Genomic DNA, 23,255 nt, shown 5'->3' on the forward strand with positions numbered 1-23,255 from the left:
GCCCACCTTTGGAACCACTTGGTGAGGACCACTGTGACTTTATGTCATGCTCGGCCCCCACCTGCCAAGAATGCGACACGTTGGTTTTGTCGTGAACGTTGATACAGGGCTGTTGCTAGAGTGGGGAGGGGACTTGTTGGGCAAATCGGCCATGCCTGGAGAGGACACTTGCATGTTGGCAGGCGGTGCTTGGGGGGACAGGGGACTGTTCCCTGACGCATTCAGCCCACGGTGGACCTTGATCGCCAGGTGTTGTGTGTGGGTGGAACATTCCAGGGACTGCTAAGGTGATACAATCCAAGACATGGTCAGATTAGTTAGTCACATGACTAACCTGCATGGCAACCTGGGTTTTTCTGAATTGAACAAACAGTTTGAACAGAGAGTGTCTGTTTGCTCCTGGACTGAGATCTCTCCTGTCTGCTCCCATCTCTTTCTCACAAGCCTCTGAATCCACACATAAATCTCAAGAGAGAAAGGACTCCTACAGTGAACGAGGTTTAAGAAGAATATTGCGCCCCAATGAAAAGCAAGATCTACCTACAATCAAGGACTAATAGTGACAGCCTGGATGCTAGTGGGAAAAGCTGCAATACACACTGTGCCACACTTCTCATCACATTGCCGCTGCCTTCCCATTCAGCAATAAAGCCGAAAGTCAGGGCAATTTCCTTTTGCTAAAAGAACGTATCTGACTGGCATAACACCATCAGTTACAGTGGTTAATTTTAACAAGTATTTGTTCAACTGAGACAGCAATAATTAAAGAGTACCTTGCAGAGTATTGAAGATAGCAAAGAGGTATATAAACGGAATGTTAACTGGGCCCCATGCAAAGAAGGCAAATCCCCAGGTGATTCCGAGTAACAAGGTGAGGCTAGCCACACTTTTCATGTCTCGTAACAGGCTTCTCTGTGCTTTCTGATGCTGCTTCTTGTTTTTTATTCGGCAGAGTTGAATCATCACCACAATGAACATACTGAGGTTCACGATGAACATTAAACAGAAATAGCCTACTACAGAAACATAAAACGTCGTTTCATTGTTGATCCAGCAGCTAAAATGCAGGAAGAAAACACAAAACAGATTAAAAAATTGTCTTAAAATCTGTTGGAGATATATTTTAAATAAAGAACATCAACTTGTATTTCTATAGCACTTTAACATAATAAAATATCCCAAGATACTTCACAGGAGCATGAGCGAACAAAATTTAACATGAGCCACATAAGAAGCTATTACAGCAGAGGACAAAAGCTTGGTCAAAGAGGTAGGTATTTTAAAGAGCATTTTAAAAGGAGGAAAGAGAGGTAGAGAGAGGGAGAGAATTGGAGAAAGAATTCCAGAACTTAAGGCCTCGGATGCTGAAAGTATGGCTGCCAATGATGGAGCAATTAAACTAGAATGGCAGGGGGATGGGAATCTGAGCAGGGAGTCAGAGGAGGGGGAAACAAGGATAGAAAAGAAAGCCAGAAAGGTAAGGAGCAAAAGTGGAAGGCAGAGAAAACAATGGTGAGAAACAAATGGGGCCATAGTGCAAAATAAAACTAAGATGATGAACAATGTTAAAAAGATAAGTCTAAAGGCATTGTGTCTTAATGCGCAGAGCATTCGCAACAAGTTAGATGAATTAACAGCGCAAATAGATATAAACGGTTATGACACAGTTGCGATTATGGAGACATGGCTGCAAGGTGACCAAAGATGGGAACTGAACATCCAGGTGTATTCAATATTTAGGAAGGACAGGCAAAAGATGTGGGGTAGCGTTGTTAGTAAAGGAGGAAATCAATGCAATAGTGAGGAAGGATATTGGCTCGGCAAATCATGATGTGAAATCTGTATGGGTGGAGCTAAGAAACATTAAGGAGTGGAAAACATTGGTGGGGGTTGACTATAGGTCCCCAAACAGTAGTGGAGATGTAAGGGATGGCATTAAACAGGAAATTAGAGGCGCATACAATAAGGGTGACTTTAATCCACATATAGTTTGGTCAAACCAAATTAGCAATAATACTGTGAGGAAAATTTCCTGGAGTATGTACGTGATGGTTTTTTAGACCAATACATTGAGGAACCAACTGGAGAACAGGCTATCCCAGACTGGGTATTGTGCAATGAGAAAGGATTAATTAACAATCTTGTTGTGCGGGGTCCCTTGGGGAGGAGCGACTATAACATTATAGAATTTTTCATTAAGATGGAGAGTGAAGTAGTTGAATCTGAAACTAGGGTCCTGAATCTAAATAAAGGAAACTACGAAGGTATGATGTGCGAGTTGGCTATGGTAGATTAGGGAACTTTACTAAAAGGGTTGACGGTGGATAGGCAATGGATAATATTTATTATTTGAATGAATTACAACAACGATTCATTCCTGTCTGGCACAAAAATAAAACCGGAAAGGTGGCTCAACCGTGGCTTACAAAAGAAATTAAGGATAGTATTAGATCCAAAGAGGAGGCATATAAAATTGCGAGTAAAAGCAGCAAGTCTGAGGATTGGGAGCAGTTTAGAATTCAGCAAAGGAGGACAAAGAGGTTGATTAAGTAGGGGAAAATAGAGTATGAGGGTAAACTTGCAGGGAACATTAAAAACTGACTGTAAAAGCTTTGATGAAGATGTGAAGAGAAAAAGATTAGTGAAGACAAATGTAGGTCCCTTACAGTCAGAAATGGGGGAAATTATAATGGGGAACAAAGAAACGGCAGAACAATTAAACACATACTTTGGTTCTGTCTTCACAAAGGAGGACACAAATAACCTTGCAGAAATGTTAGGAAACCAAGGATCTAATGAGAGGGAGGAACTGAAGGAAATCAGCATTTGTAAAAAAAATAGTGCTAGGGAAATTAATAGGGTTAAAGGCTGACAAATCCCCAGGGCCTGTTCATCTACATCCCAGAGTACTAAAGGAAGTGGCCCTGGAAATAGTGGATGCACTGGTGGTCATCTTCCAAAATTCTGTAGTCTCTGGAGCAGTCCCAACAGATTGGAGGCTGGCAAATGTAACCACACTATTTAAAAAAGGAGGGAGAAAACACAGGGAATTACAGACCAGTTAGCCTTACATCAATAGTGGGGAATATACTAGAATCTATTATACAGGATGTGATAGCAGAACACCTGGAAAGCATAAATGGGATTGGACAAAGTCAGCATGGGTTTACGAAAGGGAAATCATGCTTAACAAATCTACTGGAGTTTTTTGAGGATGTAACTAGTAGAATAGATTTTCAGAAGGCTTTTGATAAGGTCCCACATAAGAGGTTAGCGTGCAAAATTAAAGCATATGGGATTAGGGGTAATATACTGGCATGGATTGAGAATTGGTTGACAGACAGTAGGAATAAACTGGTCTTTTTCCGAGTGGCAGGCACTGACTAGTGGGGTACAGCAGGGATCAGTGCTTGGGCCCAGCTATTCACAATATATATTAATGCCTTGGGTGAGGGAACTAAATGCAACATTTCCAAATTTGCAGATGACACAAAGCTGGGGGGGCGGGGAATGTGAGCTGTGAGGAGGATGCAAAGAGGCTCCAATGTGATTTGGACAAGTTGGGTGAGTGGGCAAATGCAAAGCAGATGCAGTTTAATGTGAATAAATATGAGGTTATCCACTTTGGTTGTAAAAACAGAAAGGCAGGTTATTATCTGAATGGTGATAGATTGAAAGGAGGAGGTGCAACGAGACCTGGGTGTCCTTGTACACCAGTTGCTGAAAGCAAGCAGTTAGGAAGGCGAATGGTATGTTTGCCTTCAGTGCAAGAGGATTTGAGTATAGGAGCAAGGATGTCTTACTGCAGTTATACAGGGCCTTGGTGAGACTGCACCTGGAGTATTGTGTGCAGTTTTGGTCTCCTTATCTGAGGAAGGATGTTCTTGCCATGGAGGGAGTGCAAAGAAGATTTACTAGGCTGATTCCTGGGATGGCAGGATTGACGTATGAGGAGAGATTGGGTCAACTCGGCCTATATTCACTAGAGTTTAGAAGAATGAGAGGGGATCTCATAGAACCTATAAAATTCTAACAGAAATAGACAGGCTAGATGCAGAAAGGATGTTCCCGATGGCTGGGGAGTCCAGAACCAGGGGTCAGGATATGTGGCATGCCATTTAGAACCAAGATCAGGAGAAATTTCTTCACTCAGAGGGTGGTGAACCTGTGGAATTCTCTACCGCAGCAGGCAGTGGAGGCCAAGTCATTAAATATATTCAAGAAGGAGGTAGATATATTTCTTAATGCCAAAGGGATCAAGCAATATAGGGAAAAAGTGGGAACAGGATACTGAATTAGACGATCAGCCATGATCTTTTTTGAATGACGGAGCAGGCCTGAAGGGCCGAATGGCCTACTCGTGCTCCTATTTTCTATGTTCCTAGGCCAGAATTAGAGGAGCACAGATATATTGGAGGGTTGTGGAGCTGGAGGAGTTTACAGCGATAGGGAGGTGAGAGACCGTAGAAGGATTTGAAACAAAGATGAGAATTTAAAATTGCTTAACTGGGAGCCAATGGAGGTCAGTGAGCACAGAGGTGATGGGTTAACAGGACTTGGTGCGAGTTAAGATACAAGCAGCAGAATTTTGGATGACGTCAAGTTTACAGAGGGTGAAACATAAGAGGCCAACTAGGAGTGCATTGGAATAGTCAAGTCTAGAGATAACAAAGACATGGATGAAGGTTTCAGCAGATGAGTTGAGGCAGGGAAGAGTTAGGCAATGCTACGGAGGTGGAAATAGGTGGCCTTAGTGATGGCGTGGATATATAGTCAGAAACTCATCTCAGGGTCAAATATGACACCAAGGTTCAATTAGATGTTTCCCAAAGTCAAACAAAGAGCAATTAACACTAGAGTAGTTCCAGTACTAAGATCGGTCAATTGAAAGGCAATAAAGGAGCTTTTGTTCTCCCAGTTCACTCTGCTGCCCATCAATAGCAATTGATTCTTTACTGGATTGTAGTTCAATGGGTACCAGCTTCCCTTCAATATGTTATGAGATATTTCCAGGCTGTTATGTGAGGCAAGAGAGGAGATTGGAGGGGCTCTGACATAAATTTTCAAATCCTCTCTGGCCACAGGAGAGGTGCCAGAAGACCGGAGGACAGCGAATGTGGTACCATTATTCAAGAAGGGTAGCCGGGATAAACCAGGTAATTACAGGTAATTACGGTGAGTCTAACAACTGTGGTAGGGAAACTATTGGAAAAAATTCTGAGGGACAGGATTAATCTCCACTTGGAGAGGCAGGGATTAATCAAGGATAGTCAGCATGGCTTTGTCAGGGGGAGATCATGTCGAACAAATTTGATTGAATTTTTCGAGGAGGTGACTAGGTGTGTAGATGAGGGTAAAGCAGTTGATGTTGTCTACATGGACTTCAGTAAGGCTTTTGATAAGGTCCTGCATGGGAGATTGGTCAAGAAGGTAAGAACCCATGGGATCCAGGGCAATTTGGCAAATTGAATCCAAAATTGGTTTAGTGGCAGGAGGCAGAGGGTGATGGTCGAGGGTTGTTTTTGTGATTAGAAGCCTGTGACCAGTGGTGTACCACAGAGATCGGTGCTGGGACCCTTGCTGTTTGTAGGTGTACATTAATGGTTTAGACGTAAATATAGGAGGTATGATCAGTAAGTTGGCAGATGACACAAAAATTGGGGGTGTTGTAAATAGTTAGGAGAAAAGCCTTAGATTAAAGGACAATATAGATGGGCTGGTAAGATGGGCAGAGCAGTGGCAAATGGAAATTAATCCCAAGAAGTGTGAGGTGATGCATTTTGGGAGGACTAACAAGACAAGGGAATATACAATGGATGGTAGGACCCTAGGAAGTACAGAGGGTCATAGGGACCTTGGTGTGCTTGTCCATAGATCACTGAAAGCAGCAGCACAGGTAGATAAGGTGGTTAGGAAGGCATATGGGATACTTGCCTTTATTAGCAGAGGCATAGAATATAAGAGCAGGGAGGTTATGATAGAGCTGTATATGCTAGTTAGGCCACAGCTGAAGTACTCTGTACGGTTCTGGTTGCCACACTATAGGAAGGATGTGATTGCATTGGAGAGGGTGCAAAGGAGATTCACCAGGATGTTGCCTGGGCTGCAGCATTTCAGCTGTGAAGAGAGACGGGATAGGCTAGGGTTATTTTTCTTAGAGCAGAGAAGGCTGAGGGGGGACCTGATTGATGTATACGAAATAATGAGGGTATGGATAGGGTAGTTAGGAAGAAACTTTTTCTCTTAATGGAGGTGTCAATAAGCGGGGGCATAGATTTAAGGTAAGGGGTAGGAGGTTTAGAGGGGATTTGAGGAAATTTTTTTCACCCAGAGGGTGGTTGGAATCTGGAACACACTACCTGAAGGGGTGGTGGAGGCAGGAACCCTCAAAATATTTAAGAAGTATTTAGATGAGCACTTGAAACACCATAGCATACAAGGCTGCAGGACAAGTGCTGGAAAATGGGATTAGAATAGATAGGTGCTTGATGGCTGGCATGGACACAATGGGCCAAAGGGCCTGTTTCTGTGCTGTATAACTCTATGACTCTATTCACACACCCAAAGATATACTGAACAGAAATCAGGTTAAATTCTTTCTCCTCCTTAGCTCAGGGCACTGAGGCCAATGAGTTAACTAGTACTAGGTTTGCCTCTCCCATCCCCATCTCACGGTTGAGAATCTGGGTATGGAGGTCAGAATGCCCTGTTTTAGTTCTGCCACAATATTAGCCTCTATTAATTGTAATGAGTAGAAAATCTTGTGGGCTGTGACTGACATTCGGTACCCAGTGTCTGAAATATTCTCGTGTTACTTTAAGCTTTGCACTGGAACCCTTAATTCATAACATCTACCCTTCATATTTATTGGAAGAATGGTTCCATTTTGTTTTCACAGTTATACATTTGTGTTTTGCTTTTTTCCCCCATTTATTTGCAATTGACATTGGCTGAGGCTTGACAGTAGCTCTCTTGCCCACTGTGTTAACTGGTCATAGCCTAAGTTATCCCCTATCCCACAGCATCAATCTCTGAATTCTCTCAAGTGTCCATTACTCCATATTTTATTCTCATTCTGGAATCAGACTGACTAAACAAACTAGAAAAGGCAAACAATATATATTGAAAACTTGCTTCCTTTCAGAATGAAGAAAGAGACTAAAGTCAGTGTGATTCCAAAATGAGAATAAAATATGGAGTAATGGACACTTGAGAGAATTCAGAGATTGATGCTGTGGGATAGGGGATAACTTACACTAATATCGTAGGCCAAAGGTTGAGAGCCAGCTCTTCTGAAGTTGATTAAAGTATATTATTGAGACAAATCATAGAATCTGTATTCCCTGCACCAATTTCCCTCACCCTGATTGCTAATAAATTGGGGAAGGAAAGGAATGGAATTAAATTTTGCTTCGCTAATTATAAGATCAAATCCCTTATAATATGTGGTGTATAAAATAAAGAATATAATTTAATCTTGGACTGGTTAGTTATTACTAAAGATTTCAGTGTACTTACTAACAATTCAAAATCATGAGGGGTCAGGACAGAGTAGATAGGTAGAAACTTCCCATTGGCCGAAGGATCCAGAACCAGAGGACATCGATTTCAGGTGATTGGCAAAAGAAGCAACGGGGACAGGAGGAAAAACGTTTTTACACAGCGAGTGTAATGCACTGCCTGAGAGTGTGTTGGAGGCTGATTCAATCGAGGCTTTCAAAGCAGAACTGGATAATTATCTAAAGAGAAACAAATTGCAGGGCTGCATGGAAAAAGCAGCGGAGTGGGACTAAGTAAGTTGCTCTTGCAGAGAACCAGCACAGATATGATGGGCCCAATGGCCTCCTTCTGTGCTGCAACCATTCTATGATTCTACGATTGAACTGAATAACAACACTAGAGGGGACACTTTCCTCTATGTACTATCTGTTACAAGGTTGTAAATATGTCCTTTATAAGTGTTTACGATTTCACTGTACGTGGTGTACAGAGGAAATATTTCACAAGAGATGGTGTGACGAATGGGCATAAATGATCTTTCCATTGCTATTTATCCGAAATGAAAAGATTCTAATCAGCAGTAGTACAACAGAATGTGAGCTGCTTCATAGCAGCAGCCTTCTTCTGGCATGCCCACTTACAATACGTCCGAGCTGCTGTTGGTCTGTTTTCCATATTGTCCAAATCCGTAGTTTGTTGGATTAGTACCGAGGATAATGACTACCACCACAATGGGAGTCCCTATTTCAGGCAGGAAGAAGAATACTATTAGCAAGCTGCTTCTTCATAGTTATCAGTTGTGCAGTAGTAATTTAGGCCAGGTATTATTGTATTCTTGAACTATTGAATTGGACAGTGAATTCTTTGCAATGCAGTATTGAAATAAACCAAGAATAATTCACTGAACACAGTACTATTTGAGGTCCTGCATTATAAAACATTGGGCTGTCAATTGGGTCAATCCACTCCCACCTGCAAGAACGATTGGCGCATTTCTCTCAATGTGATGTCATCAACAAATTTATTTGTTAAATGCTGGCTTTTAATATCAGAAAGCCCTTAACTTTAAATGCTGGAAATAGGAAGAGTGTCAGCAATGGTGCACTGGAACTATTGTGTCAACAGTAGTGCACTCATCCTGCTGTATCCGCTGTGATTCAATGCACCAGCAGATCATCTCAGGTTTAATATTCTACTGCCTTAAAAAGCATCTTGTAATGTCCACACTTGATGATAGCAACAGAGTTGAAAAATATATTCCATAAAGCAATCGGCTTTTTACTAAACCACACCACTTGGGCCAGAATCCCACTCATTACATTCGTAACAAAGATCAGGGAATCAATTACTGCGGTGACAATCCACTAGCCTTAATGGTGATTCCCTTTGATTTAAGTGGTAAGAATAGTGTGTGAGAAGGAGATGGCAACTGAAGATGGGAAAAGGGTTGGGGGGAAAAATAGGTGTGTTCCAAATGTTTCAGATTTCCCAGAACCTCGATTCAGGGCAAAAGAAAATAAATATTTGTTGGTCAGAGATTATTTAGCTAATTTTTGCCTAAGGCAGTGGCAGAGTGGTACAATTGGTATCCGTAGCCCTGGGCTAGGGAGTGATGTATTAGCCAGGGTTTCCAGTCCTGATTGCTGTCCAGTAACCTCCCCGCTGTTCAAAAACAAGTAGGTGGATGTCAAGTGAAGACAGGAGCAGGTTCAGCACTGATGCCTCCCACTGTCGAGAAGCATCCCAATACTCACTCAAAGAATGGCTGCTTAGGCACATTGTTTCATCGATGCTCTGGGCCGCACTTTGCTAAATGCTCCTGAGCTCATTGGACCTTAAATAATGCCCACATTGATTCTTTTTTTCAATTCATTTTTTGTGGGATGTGGGCATTGCTGAATAGGCCAGCATTTATTGCCCACGAACTGAGTGTCTTGTTAGGCCATTTCAGAGGGCATTTAAGAGTCAATTGCTGTGGGTCTGCAGTCACATGTAGGCCAGATCAGGTAAGGACAGCAGATTTCCTTCCCTAAAGGACAGTGGTGAACCAGGTGGGTTTTTAACAATAATTTTACAATGGTTTCATGGTCACCATTAGACCATTAATTCCAGATTTATTAATTGAATTCAAATTTCACCATCTGCCATGGTGGGATGTGAACCTGTCCCCAGAATATTAGCCTGGGCTCTGGTTTACTAGTCCAATGACATGACCACTATGCCACCACCTCCCCTGATTCAAGTAATAATATTCTTCTCTGAGGTTCCACTTGCCTCCTGTGTTTACCCTCAGCGCAACAGGAGCTAATTTTGTACGTGGCATTTCCCTTTCTACAACGCAGGCTGCAAAGCTTACTCACCCCAACCAAGGATGCAAAATTTCAACATATATCTGCGCATGTAAGTGTTGAAGACTTTAACCAGAGCCAGGTACATGTGGAGGGCCTCGAGGCTCATCCAGGTGAAGGAAACCAACAGGAAGTAATGGAGAAAGGCAGCTACTGCGATGCACAGACCCTCAATATCATAGGAAGAAATCCAGGAATCAATTAGGAACAACATATTGAGGAGCAGCAAGGCTGTGCAAAGGTTTATTAGGATTTTTGAAGGATGGTCTCTGCGGAGTTTTCTGAAAGAAAAACAAAAGTTTCTTAGTAACTAGTAATCAGATTCATAGAATGTTTACGGCACAGAAAGAGGCCACTTGGCCCATTGTGTCTGCACTGGGCAAAACAACAAGCCACCCAGCCTAATCCCACTTTCCAGCGTTTCGTCGTAAGCCATGCAGGTTACAGTATTTGTGTTGCATATCCAGCACCTTTTTAAATGAGTTGAGGGTTTCTGCCTCTACTACCCTTTCAGACAGTGAGTTCCAGACCATCACCACTCTCTTGGTGAAAATTGTTTCCTCATCTCCCTCTAATCTTTCTACCAAAAAGTTTAAATCTATTCCCCCTAGTCACTGACATCTCTGCTAAGGTGAACAGTCCCTTCACATCCACTCTATCCAGGCCCCTCGAAATTTTGTACATTTCTATCAAACCTCCCTCAGCCTTCTCTGTTCCAAGGAGAACAATCCCAGCCTATCCAATCTCTCCTCTTAGCTGCATTTTTCCAGTCCCAGCAGCATCCTCATAAATCTCTTCGGTGCCCCCTCTAGTGCAATTACATCCTTTCTATAATGAGGTGACCAGAACTGCACACAGTACTCATGTTGTGGCCTCACCAATGAGTTATATAGTTCCAGCATAACCTCCCTGCTCTTAGATTCTATACCTCAACTAATAAAGGAAAGGATTCCAAAAGACTTCTTAAGCATCTTATCGACCTGTCCTGCTAACTTCAGGGGTCTGTGGACATTCGGTCCAAGGTCCCTCACTTCCTCAACACTTCTCAGTATTGTCCCATTAATCGTGTATTCCTTTTCCTTGTTTGACCTCCCCAAATGCATTGCCTCACACTTCTCCAAGCTGAATTCCATTTGTTACTTTTCTGCCCACCTGACCAGTACATCAATATCTTCCTGCAGCCTACAGCTATCCTCCTCGCTATCTACCACACGGCCAACCTTTGTGTCATCTGCATACTTCTTGATCATGCCCCCTACATTTACATCCAAATCGTTAATATATACCACAAAAAGCAGGGGACCCAGTACTGAGCCCGGCGGAACGTCACTGGAATCAACATTCCGGTCATAAAAACACCCGTCAACAATTACCCTTTGTTTTCTGACACTGAGACAATTTTGTATCCACCTTGCTACATTTCCTGGATCCCATGAGCTTTTATTTTTTTAACCATGTGCCTTGTAGATGGTGGACAGGCTTTGGGGAGTCAGGAGGTGAGTTACTCGCCGCAGGATTCCTAGCCTCTGACCTGCTCTTGTAGCCACGGTATTTATATGGCTACTCCAGTTCAGTTTCTGGTCAATGCTAGCCCCTAGGATGTTGATAGTGGGGGATTAAGTGATGGTAATGCCATTGAATGTCAAGGGGAGATGGTTAGATTCTCTCTTGTTGGAGATGGTCATTGCCTGGCACTTGTATGGCACAAATGTTACTTGCCACTTATCGGCCCAAGCCTGGATATTGTCCAGGTCTTGCTGCATTTCTACACAGACTGCTTCAGTATCTGAGGAGTTGCGAATGGTGCTGAACATTGTGCAATCATCAGCGAACATCCCCACTTCTGACCTTATGATTGAAGGAAGGTCATTGATGAAGCAGGTGAAGATGGTTGGGCCTAGGACACTTTGAATGCCTCCCACTGCTCTGACACTGATTTACCTTTCACTAAATCACTCCTCAGCTGAGTAGAATTGGCCTTGCCCCAATTGAGAACTCTAACTCCTGTTCTATCCTTGTCCTTTTCCATAATTACGTTAAAATTGACTGAATTATGATCACTACCACCAAAATGCTCTCCCACTGCCATTCCTTCCACCTGCCCATCTTCATTTCCTAAAACTAAGTCTAAGACTGCACCCTGTCTTGTTGGACTTGCGACATACTGGCCAAAAAAGTTCTCCTGAATGCGTCTCAAGAATTCTGCTCCCTCAATTCCTTTCACACTAAAACTATCCCAATTAATGGTGGGGTAGTTAAAATCCCCTACTATTACTGCCCTATTGTTTTTGCACTTCTCAAAGATTTGCCTACATATCTACTCTTCTATCTCCTTCTGACTGTTTGGGGGTCTATAGTATACTCCCAGCAGTGTGATTGCCCATTTTTTGTTCCTTAGTCCAATCCATATGGCCTCATTTGATGAACCTTCCAACATATCATCCCACCTCACAGCTGTATTTGTTTTTTTGACCAAAATTAGTCATTCAATCATTTGTAATCTCATATCCATTATTCCATATTGTGTGGGATTTAAATGTAGGCCAAATAGATAGATAAAAGCACATCAAATATAATTTTATTTCTGCACTGATGGAAGGCCAGTCAGTAAATGTATCCTTTGGTACATATTAAACTGTTATTAACCATATGACATTTGGAATAGCATACAGATATTTTTATAGAGCTGAGATCACACTGCTGGTGGGAAGCATCACCCATGGTCAGAACATATCAGCATATCACAGGCATGCTGCCCACAATTCTCCAACCATTCATCTTATCATCAAACCCCCGATTTCCAGACCAGCTGGTGAGGTCACATGACCTCATTAAATGATCCCTATTCCTTTCCTTTTAAGAAAATTGTCACTCCACTTTTGAGTCCAGTTTCTACACTCCATTTTCATCACCATGGTAACTAGTTCATTTATTTTATTTAGAGATACAGCACTGAAACAGGCCCTTCGGCCCACCGAGTCTGTGCCAACCATAAACCACCCATTTATACTAATCCTACACTAATCTCATATTCCTACCACATCCTTACCTGTCCCTATATTCTCCTACCACCCACCTATACTAGGGGCAATTTATAATGGCCAATTTACCCATCAACCTGCAAGTCTTTTGGTGGTGGGAGGAAACCGGAGCACCCGGCGAAAACCCATGCAGACACAGGGAGAACTTGCAAACTCCACACAGGCAGTACCCAGAATTGAACCCGGGTCGCTGGAGCTGTGAGGCTGCGGTGCTAACCACTGCGCCACTGTGCCGCCCATTATATAATACTTTTTAACATGCATCGTTTGATGAAGTGTGCATCAATAAGATTTATAATAATACACGGTGTATGTGTGTCAGTGGTTTCAATTGGTGGGCGGAGCCTGAGGCATGTGCCACCGTTACTGAACTCTGCCTCTCGCTGTTCCCCGTCTCAGTTACTAGACTCTGCCTCTCGCTGTTCTCCAGTCTCAGTTACTGGGCCCTGCCTCTCGCTGTTCCCCAGTCTCAGTTACTAGACTCTGCCTCTCGCTGTTCTCCAGTCTCAGTTACTGGGCCCTGCCTCTCGCTGTTCCCCAGTCTCAGTTACTAGACTCTGCCTCTCGCTGTTCCCCAGTCTCAGTTACTAGACTCTGCCTCTCGCTGTTCCCCAGTCTCAGTTACTAGACTCTGCCTCTCGCTGTTCCCCGGTCTCAGTTACTGGGCTCCGGCTCTCGCTGTTCCCCGGTCTCAGTTACTGGGCCCTGCCTCTCGCTGTTCTCCGGTCTCAGTTACTGCGCCCTGCCTCTCGCTGTTCCCTGGTCTCAGTTACTAGATTCCGCCTCTCGCTGTTCCCCAGTCTCAGTTACTAGACTCTGCCTCTCGCTGTTCTCCGGTCTCAGTTACTAGACTCTGCCTCTCGCTGTTCCCCGGTCTAAGTTACTAGACTCTGCCTCTCGCTGTTCCCCAGTCTCAGTTACTGGACTCTGCCTCTTGCTGTTCCCCGGTCTCAGTTACTAGACTCTGCCTCTTACTGTTCCCCGGTCTCAGTTACTGGACTCTGCCTCTTGCTGTTCCCCAGTCTCAGTTACTGGACTCTGCCTCTCGCTGTTCCCCGGTCTCAGTTACTAGACTCTGCCTCTCGCTGTTCCCCGGTCTCAGTTACTGGGCCCTGCCTCTCGCTGTTCCCCGGTCTCAGTTACTAGACTCTGCCTCTCGCTGTTCCCCAGTCTCAGTTACTGGGCCCTGCCTCTCGCTGTTCCCCGGTCTCAGTTACTGGACTCTGCCTCTCGCTGTTCCCCGGTCTCAGTTACTAGACTCTGCCTCTCGCTGTTCCCCAGTCTCAGTTACTGGACTCTGCCTCTCGCTGTTCCCCAGTCTCAGTTACTGGACTCTGCCTCTCGCTGTTCCCCAGTCTCAGTTACTAGACTCTGCCTCTCGCTGTTCCCCAGTCTCAGTTACTGGACTCTGCCTCTCGCTGTTCCCTAGTCTCAGTTACTGGGCCCTGCCTCTCGCTGTTCCCCGGTTTCAGTTACTAGACTCTGCCTCTCGCTGTTCCCCGGTCTCAGTTACTAGACTCTGCCTCTCGCTGATCCCCGGTCTCAGTTACTGGACTCTGCCTCTCGCTGTTCCCCGGTCGCAGTTACTAGACTCTGCCTCTCGCTGTTCCCCGGTCTCAGTTACTAGACTCTGCCTCTCGCTGTTCCCCAGTCTCAGTTACTAGACTCTGCCTCTCGCTGTTCCCCAGTCTCAGTTACTGGACTCTGCCTCTTGCTGATCCCCGGTCTCAGTTACTGGACTCTGCCTCTCGCTGTTCCCCGGTCGCAGTTACTAGACTCTGCCTCTCGCTGTTCCCCGGTCTCAGTTACTAGACTCTGCCTCTCGCTGTTCCCCAGTCTCAGTTACTAGACTCTGCCTCTCGCTGTTCCCCAGTCTCAGTTACTGGACTCTGCCTCTCGCTGTTCCCCGGTCTCAGTTACTAGACTCTGCCTCTCGCTGTTCCCCAGTCTCAGTTACTAGACTCTGCCTCTCGCTGTTCCCCGGTCTCAGTTACTGGACTCTGCCTCTCGCTGTTCCCCGGTCTCAGTTACTGGACTCTGCCTCTCGCTGTTCCCCGGTCTCAGTTACTAGACTCTGCCTCTCGCTGCTCCCCGGTCTCAGTTACTAGACTCTGCCTCTCGCTGTTTCCCAGTCTCAGTTACTAGACTCTGCCTCTCGCTGTTCCCTGGTCTCAGTTACTAGACTCTGCCTCTCGCTGTTCCCCGGTCTCAGTTACTGGACTCTGGCTCTTGCTGCTGCTGGTCTCGGTTACTGGTCTCGGTTACTGGGCCCTGGTTCTCACTGCTCCCCAGTCTCGGTAAATGGGCCCTGGTTCGCACTTCTCGCCAGTCCTGGTTATTGGGCCATGGTTCTCACTGCTCCCCAATCATGGTTACTGGTCTCGGTTACTGGGCCCTGGCTCTCACTGCTCCTCAGTCTCAGTTACTTGGCTCCAGCTCTAACTGCTGCCCTGGCCTCAGTTACTGGGCTCCGGCTCTCACTGCTGCCCCAGTGTCAGTTATTGGGCTCCGGCTCTCACTGCTCCCTGGTCTCGGCTGCTGAGCTCTGGCTCTCATTGCTCTCTGATCATACTTACTGGACTCTGGCTCTCGCTGCTCCCCAGTCTCAGTTACTGGGCTCTGCCTCTCGCTGCTCCCTGGTTTCAGTTACTGGCCTCCAGCTCTCGCTGCTCCCCAGTCTCGGTTACTGGGCCCTGCCTCTCACTACTCCCTGTTCTCAGTTACTCGACTCAGGCTCTCGCTGCTCCCGGTCTCGGTTACTGGCCCCCCGATTCTCACTGCTCCCCGATCATTGTTACTGGTCTCGGTTACTGGGCCCTGGCTCTCACTGCTCCTTGATCTCAGTTACTCGACTCCGGCTCTCACTGCTCCCCAGTCTCGGTTATTGGGCCGTGATTCTCACTGCTCGCCTGTCTTGGTTATTGGGCCCTGGTTCTCCCTGCTCCCCAATCATGGTTACTGGTCTCGGTTACTGGGCCCTGGCTCTCACTGCTCCTTGATCTCAGTTACTCGACTCCGGCTCTCACTGCTCCTCCGTCTCGGTTACTGGCCCCCGGTTCTCACTGCTCCCCGATCATGGTTACTGGTCTCGGATACTGGGCCCTGGTTCTCACTGCTCCCCGATCATTGTTACTGGTCTCGGTTACTGGGCCCTGGCTCTCACTGCTCCTTGATCTCAGTTACTCGACTCCGGCTCTCACTGCTCCCCAGTCTCGGTTATTGGGCCGTGATTCTCACTGCTCGCCTGTCTTGGTTATTGGGCCCTGGTTCTCCCTGCTCCCCAATCATGGTTACTGGTCTCGGTTACTGGGCCCTGGTTCTCACTGCTCCCTGGTCTCGGTTACTGGGCCCTGCCTCGGCTCCCCGATCTCAGTTACTTGACTCCTGTTCTCGCTGCTCTCCAGTCTCAGTTACACGGCTCCAGCTCTCACTGATCTCCAGTTTCGGTTACTGGGCTCCGGCTCCCACTGCTGCCCCGGTCTCAGTTACTGGGCTTTGGCTCTCACCGCTCCCCGGTCTCGGTTACTGGACTCCACCTGTCGCTGCACCCCGGTCTCAGTTATTGGGCTCTGCCTCTCACTACTCTCCGTTCTCAGTTACTCGACTCAGGCTCTCGCTGCTCCCGATCCTGGTTACTGGCCCCTGGTTCTCACTGCTCTCCGATCATGATTACTGGTCTCGGTTACTGGGCCCTGGCTCTCACTGCTCCTTGATCTCTGTTACTCGACTCCGGCTGTCACTACTCTGCGGTCTCAGTTACTGGGCTCTGGCTCTCACTGCTCCCCAGTTTCGGTTACTGGGCTCCGGCTCTCACTGCTCCCTGGTCTCGGTTACTGGGCCCTGCCTCGGCTCCCCGATCTCAGTTACTCGGCCCTGGCTCTCACTGCTCCCCGGTCTCAGTTACTGGTCCCTGCCTCTCACTACTCCCTGTTCTCAGTTACTCGACTCAGGCTCTCGCTGCTCCTGGTCTCAGTTACTGGCCCCATGATTCTCACCACTCCCCGATCATGGTTACTGGGCCCTGGTTCTCACTGCTCCCCAGTCTCAGTTACTGGGCTCTGCCTCTTGCTGCTCCCCATCCTCGGTTACTCGACTCCAGCTCACGCTGCTCCTGGTCAGTTACTGGCCCTCTGGTTCTCACTGCTCCTCAATCATGGTTACTGGTCTCGGTTACTAGGCTCTGGCTCTCACTGTTCCCCAGTCTCAGTTACTGGGCCCTGACTCTCACTGCTCCCCAGTCTCAGTTACTGGGCTCTGGCTCTCACTGCTCCCCGTTCTCAGTTACTGGACCCTGGCTCTCACTGCTCCCCAGTCTCAGTTACTGGGCTCTGGCTCTCACTGCTCCCCATTCTCAGTTACTGGACCCTGGCTCTCACTGCTCCCCATTCTCAGTTACTGGGCCCTGGCTCTCACTGCTCCCCATTCTCAGTTACTGGGCCCTGGCTCTCACTGCTCCCCAGTCTCAGTTACTGGGCCCTGGCTCTCACTGCTCCCCAGTCTCAGTTACTGGGCCCTGGCTCTCACTGCTCCCCGTTCTCAGTTACTGGACCCTGGCTCTCACTGCTCCCCATTCTCAGTTACTGGGCCCTGGCTCTCACTGCTCCCCAGTCTCAATTACTGGGCCCTGGCTCTCACTGCTCCCCGTTCTCAGTTACTGGGCCCTGGTTCTCACTGCTCCCCATTCTCAGTTACTGGGCCCTGGTTCTCACTGCTCCCTGGTCTCAGTTACTGGGCCCTGGCTCTCACTGCTCCCCAGTCTCAGTTACTGGGCCCTGGCTCTCACTGCTCCCCAGTCTCAGTTACTGGGCTCTGGCTCTCACTGCTCCCCAGTCTCAGTTACTGGGCCCTGGCTCTCACTGCTCCCGTTCTCAGTTACTTGACTGCAGTGATATTACCACTACACTACTGTCTTGCCAGAGATATGTGACCTCACACCAACTCTGCCTAGAATGAAGATAGGGATCCGAGTTACCATGCGAAAAAGGAATCCAGATCAAAGAACCTTTTGAAAGCAGAGTGCAAGTTATAACTCCTGAAGGACAATTGGTTTCATTCTCCTAGACTCTAAGCTTGTAAACAGGGAGTTGAAATTTTTCACACCTGGAAACAAAGGGAGGCCCAGGTGTTTCTGCTGTGGCCAGACTTGGGGACTCTGCATATTGTAAAAGACAAATGACTATTGATTTTTGATTCTCGATAAGTTCAATAGGCTTCCCTGAGTCTGCAGGCTGTAAGGAAGAAAGGAAGGCACAAAGACCAGCACTGGCATGGAAGTGTCCTCAGCCCAACATTCTTTAGTTGCTTCATCGATGACCTTCCCTCGATCATGAAGTCAGGAATAGGGATTTTGACACAGGATTCCAAGTTCGGATTCATCTATAACTCCTCTGATAATAAAAAGCTCATGCCAGTTTACAGTAGATCTTGAACAATATTACAGCTTGGGTTGACAAGTGGCAGGTAACGTTTATGTCACAGATGTGCCTGGCAATGACCATTTCCAAAATGAAAATTCCCAACCCTCAATTGCACTATTATCTCCAAGTCCCCCACCATCAACCTCCTACTAGTCACCATAAACCAGAAGCTTAACTAGACCAGCCAGAGCAGGGCAGAAGTTGGGTACTCTGTGATGAGCGGTTCACTTTTTAACCTCTCAAAGCCTAAAGACCATCTACAAGGCTGAAGACAGGAATATGATGAAACACTTCTACTCACTTGGATGTGTGCAACTGCAATAACATTCAAGAAGTTCAACAATATCCAACACAAAGCAATTAACTTGAATCATTCCGGGGTAACATGATGAAGCTGTTGGTCTAAGAGTTACTATATAAGATTATAGTTTTAGGGAGAAAGAAAGAAACAGTGAGCAAGTTCACACTGGATTGCTCTACAGAGAGCTGACATGGACTCGATGGGCTGAATGGCCTCCCTCTGTGTCATAATGACTCTATGATTTTATAGTACAGAGCCTTTCTTGCCTTTAGGATATGACTTGCAGGTTGATAGGTAAATTGGCCATTGTAAATTGCCCCTAGTGTAGGTAGGTGGTAGGAGAATGGTGGGGATGTGGTAGAAAATATGGGATTAATGTAGGATTAGTATAAATGGGTAGTTGTTGGTCGGCACAGACTCGGTGGGCCGAAGGGCCTGTTTCAGTGCTGTATCTCTAATATCCCAAAACATGTTATGCTCAATTAATTGCTTTTGGATGGCTGTCACAATCATTTTTGTAGCAAACACAGCAGCCAATTTGTGCACAGTAAAGTTACACAAACAGCAATGAGATAACTGGCTAGTTAATCTGGTGGAGCAGGTTGTGGAATGAATATTGTCCAAGTCACCAGGAGAACTGCCTGCTTGTCTTTAGAAAAAGTGCCTTGGGAATGTTTTACACCGACTTGATCAAGCAGACAAGCAGACAGGGATTAATTTCTCTTGAAAGATGAGCACCTCTGACAATGTGGCACTCCCTGAGGAGGGTCAACCTACTCAGTGCTCAGGTCCTGCAATAGGGTTGGAACCCACACCTCCTGACCTAGAGATATGAGTGTTGTTACCAGGTTAAACCAACCCTTACAGGGAAAACAAATAAACCCATGCCATATTACAGATGTAAAACAGGTCGAAAGGTGTGATTTGTTTTAACTATGTTACACACTGCAATATAATAGTTCGGGGAGGGAAGCTCTCAGCATTTGAGTTTTCAAAGGTTTGTAACAAAACAAAAAAAACTTACTCAAAGACAAGGTATGTCACCAGGGTCACAGCCAAGCAAATCGATGAAAGACCACAGCCTATGTATGTAATGAAAGTGAGGATCCGGTTGTTGATTGGATCGATTGCAAAATCTCTGGAAATAGCCTATAAAAACAACAAAATTGGAGGTTAAAAAATGATACAAATACTGGAAATCTGAAATAAAAAGTGAAATGCTGCAAATGCCCAGCAGCTCAATCAGTGCCTGAAAGAGGGAGAGATAGGTTAATGTTTCAACGTGAAGTTGCATCAGAATTACTACGAGGTTTTGTTTAATGAAACTCTTCCTTCATCTAGTTAAATATAGCCACAGCAAAACTCCATGCTACACACTAACACTCCATAGTCTAGAAATCATGTTTGGAGATATTAGTAGATTGTTTATCTAACATTCCTCTGTGTACTGTATTAATGCAGGAGTCAACCCGTTTATTTTAAATGAGTTAACAGCTTCAACAAGCATTCGAGAGATGAACGCAATATCAGTCTGTTAGGCTTTTATCAGCTGATATCTCCAAAAGAGACTCTCAGGCTTCTAAACCTTAATCTTTAATCCACAAGGCTGTAACTGCTGTATTTAGGAAACAATTTCTTCTTTCTATACCTTTGCCAAAATGAGTTCTGTAAAAGCCTTTCCGATAGTTGTTTCATCCCAAGCCTCTCCAAATGGCTTCCCTCTCTCAAACTTTTCCTCCCCTGTCCTACAACAAGTGATCAGGTTTTTTTTTCAGGTGTATTTTCAGAGCAAAGATTTGTTGGTATTCCAGCGTGATTGCATACTAAGACATGGGCCTCAATATTAACCACAGCCCAATCCATTCCATAATGGGCAGGATAGGGTGAGCTGGCGGGCAATTTAAACGTTAAAAATTGGGGAGCACATCCCCAACTAGCTATGCACATACCAGCCGCCATTTGTAAGGTGGGTAATGTGCCGTGCTTGTGTCCAGTCTTGGAGAGGCAAAACTCTTCGCTATTATATTTAAATCAGGCACCACACTGCAGTTGGGAACCTGACTTAAATATACCAGCTGTCAGTTGGGTTTCTCAGGACTTGGAAAACCTAGCAGTGAAATGGAGGTGAGTGATGCCAACTCAAGCAGATTAGTGTCTTTTGTAGCACTCTTTGTGGGCCAGGAGGCACAGGAGTGCCCCCCTGGTGCATCAAGGGAGCTTTCGGTCTCCCTTATGCTAATCATGATATCTCTCGTTGGCACGATTGGGGACCTCCCCCCTCCACCCCTGATCCCAAGTCCTGATCTCCTCCTCCACCCACCCACTTGCTGGGGAACGTCTTCAACAGTCCCTGACCACAGCTTCCTTTTATTGGTTTTCCTGCCCTGCCACTGGGTGGGAAATGGAAGAAGAAAATAATAATACAATAATGAGGTTATACTGTTAAATTTGGCAGGACCTCTGGGTTTTGCACATGCTATCTCATACTCCCCTACACTCTCCCTGCCTCACCATATATATATCGGGACCAGGATTCCAGGCCTACTACCCTTCATGCTGTGGATTCCCAATCTGGTCTGCATCATCAACGAGCTGATATTTCCTTGTTGGAGGGTGGGACAATTAGCGAATCAGAGAATCACTGTAGATTGCAGCTGGATTTTGGCTCAACATTTAGTAAGGTTGATAGGGGCCTGGGGACCCTGCTTGCAGATATGGAGAACGGAGTATAGACAGGGTGACCTGAAAGGGAGCAAAGAGGACCTGAAAGGAAATGCCAGTAGTATGTGGTTCTCATGGAAAAATATATGGAATCATGGAAAACATCCAGAGACTCAAGGGAAAATTCTTGCATTATATATATATATATATATATATATATATATCTAATAAAAATGTAATTTGACTTTTTCAATTAGAATAAATTAGTGGCCCTATAGATTACATAAAATAAATAGCTTCAGATATTATTAGTTAAGAAATGCTGTTTAGCAGCAAATATTTTGTACTTTATATACATTGAGGAGTATAAATTAATCCTCTTTAAGTACATGTTCACAGTGTAGGTATAAACTTAACAGTACATTTGTGTTCTGAAAATGGCCAATGAGATTTTTAACTTGTGGAGGAGATAGACTTTATCTTGTTGACAATGATGAGGGGGCAGTAAAGGGTGAGGGATAATTGTGACTCTGCCTCCTGTCACAGAGCTTCAGAGGATGGGTAGGAATGCAGGACTGGATGTCATTGCACCTGATTCACAGCCTGCACAATTTTCCCTCCATTTGTTACACTGGACAGGAAACAACATGGAATGGCCTCCAGGAGCTCTGAATTGTAACATTTGCCCCATGTAAAACATTAGTGAGGTAGACAACAAACCTGTCATGAGTTTGTCACTGATGTGTTGTCCAGTCAACCTGAGTTATGGAGATAGCTGACTACTGGACAAAACCAAGCAATTAACAGGCAGGTGATGTTCTTATGCTACTAAAGTTGTAAATATGAAATATAGATCCACATTAATAAAATCAGAATGAACTGGCGACATTACTAGGAAAAATAATATTGCCCAGATAGCTTTTAGGAATTAAAAAATTAACTCTATAAACCTCCCCCCCCCGCCCCCAACGCATGGAAGCAATAATTATATTACACAGAGTGGAGGCACCTTGCATCCTTTATATTTGTCCTAATGTTTTATTTTTTCTATTCTGCAACTTTCTTCTGATCCTATGCTGCTGCACCCTGTAACATCTTCATCTGACAGCAAAATATGGTTTTATTGAAATGTCAAATCAGATTGCTGGTGTTTTCTCGATGGATGAGTTTTACCAAAGCTACAGCCTGGCTCAGGGTTTACACCGAATAAACCAGAAGAAAGTTACACACTTCATGACTTCATTAACAACTCTCTTGGCAAAGCAAGCCTATCTCTGAACATCCCTCCAGGCCCTTCCAGCTGCAAGACTAGTTCAGAAACTCTCAGGGATGGAGGAGACCAAGCCAGGCTGAGAGAAACAGTGTGAGATTCTTGTTTGGGTGCTTATGGGAGACATCTTTTTCCTCAATTCTTAGAAATTCATCCTCTAACCAACACCACTAAAAATAGATTATCATTTCATTATTACATTGCTGTTTGTGGGAGCTTGCTGTGTGAATGTTGGCTGCCACCTTACAGTATAACAATAACTACACTTCCAACAGCCTTCATATGCTGTAAATCATTTAGAAAGATCCTGAGATCATGAAAGGCAATTCTCCTTTCTGGAAACAGGAAGAATAAAAAGACGTCCTTAATGGGCATCAGAATATTATGTAGCTACTCTGGGTTGAACTGATTTTGTTTATTTTGACAGAATTATGGCACTTCGAACCTTGCAGGCACTTAGCTCATATTTAACATCAGTCCAGTTGTGACGCAGATTGGGCCTTGCGCATGATTGTGGAATATTTCATTTTGTTTACATACCAATAAGATGCCAAAGTGTGTGAGATGGTCGCATTCACATACTGTCTCATTGACTGTTCTCTGTATCATTTTACAACCATCTGAATTCCATCCACCAGTGCCATCTGCAAACATACAAAAACAAATTATAACTAATTCCTTCAGAGATCAAGTTCTAGTCTGCTTTCTGCAAATATC

At 45.3% G+C, this 23,255-nt stretch overlaps 1 protein-coding gene across 5 annotated transcripts in view; it reads right to left on the reverse strand.

Moving 5' to 3' along the window:
• The window catches only part of LOC137374394 (adhesion G-protein coupled receptor G2-like), a 187,610-nt gene that overhangs the window by 12,863 nt on the left and 151,492 nt on the right, over nucleotides 1–23,255 (reverse strand). For all 5 annotated transcript variants that reach the window (XM_068040435.1, XM_068040434.1, XM_068040432.1 and 2 more), the window contains 5 exons: nucleotides 23,079–23,182; nucleotides 19,632–19,756; nucleotides 9,861–10,129; nucleotides 8,142–8,241; nucleotides 774–1,057 (listed from right to left, as the gene is read on the reverse strand). In XM_068040435.1, the coding sequence (XP_067896536.1) occupies nucleotides 774–1,057; nucleotides 8,142–8,241; nucleotides 9,861–10,129; nucleotides 19,632–19,756; nucleotides 23,079–23,182 (882 nt within the window). The remainder of the gene's footprint in view (nucleotides 1–773; nucleotides 1,058–8,141; nucleotides 8,242–9,860; nucleotides 10,130–19,631; nucleotides 19,757–23,078; nucleotides 23,183–23,255) is intronic.

This window comes from Heterodontus francisci, chromosome 10, assembly GCF_036365525.1.
Source record: "Heterodontus francisci isolate sHetFra1 chromosome 10, sHetFra1.hap1, whole genome shotgun sequence".
NCBI lineage: Eukaryota > Metazoa > Chordata > Chondrichthyes > Heterodontiformes > Heterodontidae > Heterodontus > Heterodontus francisci.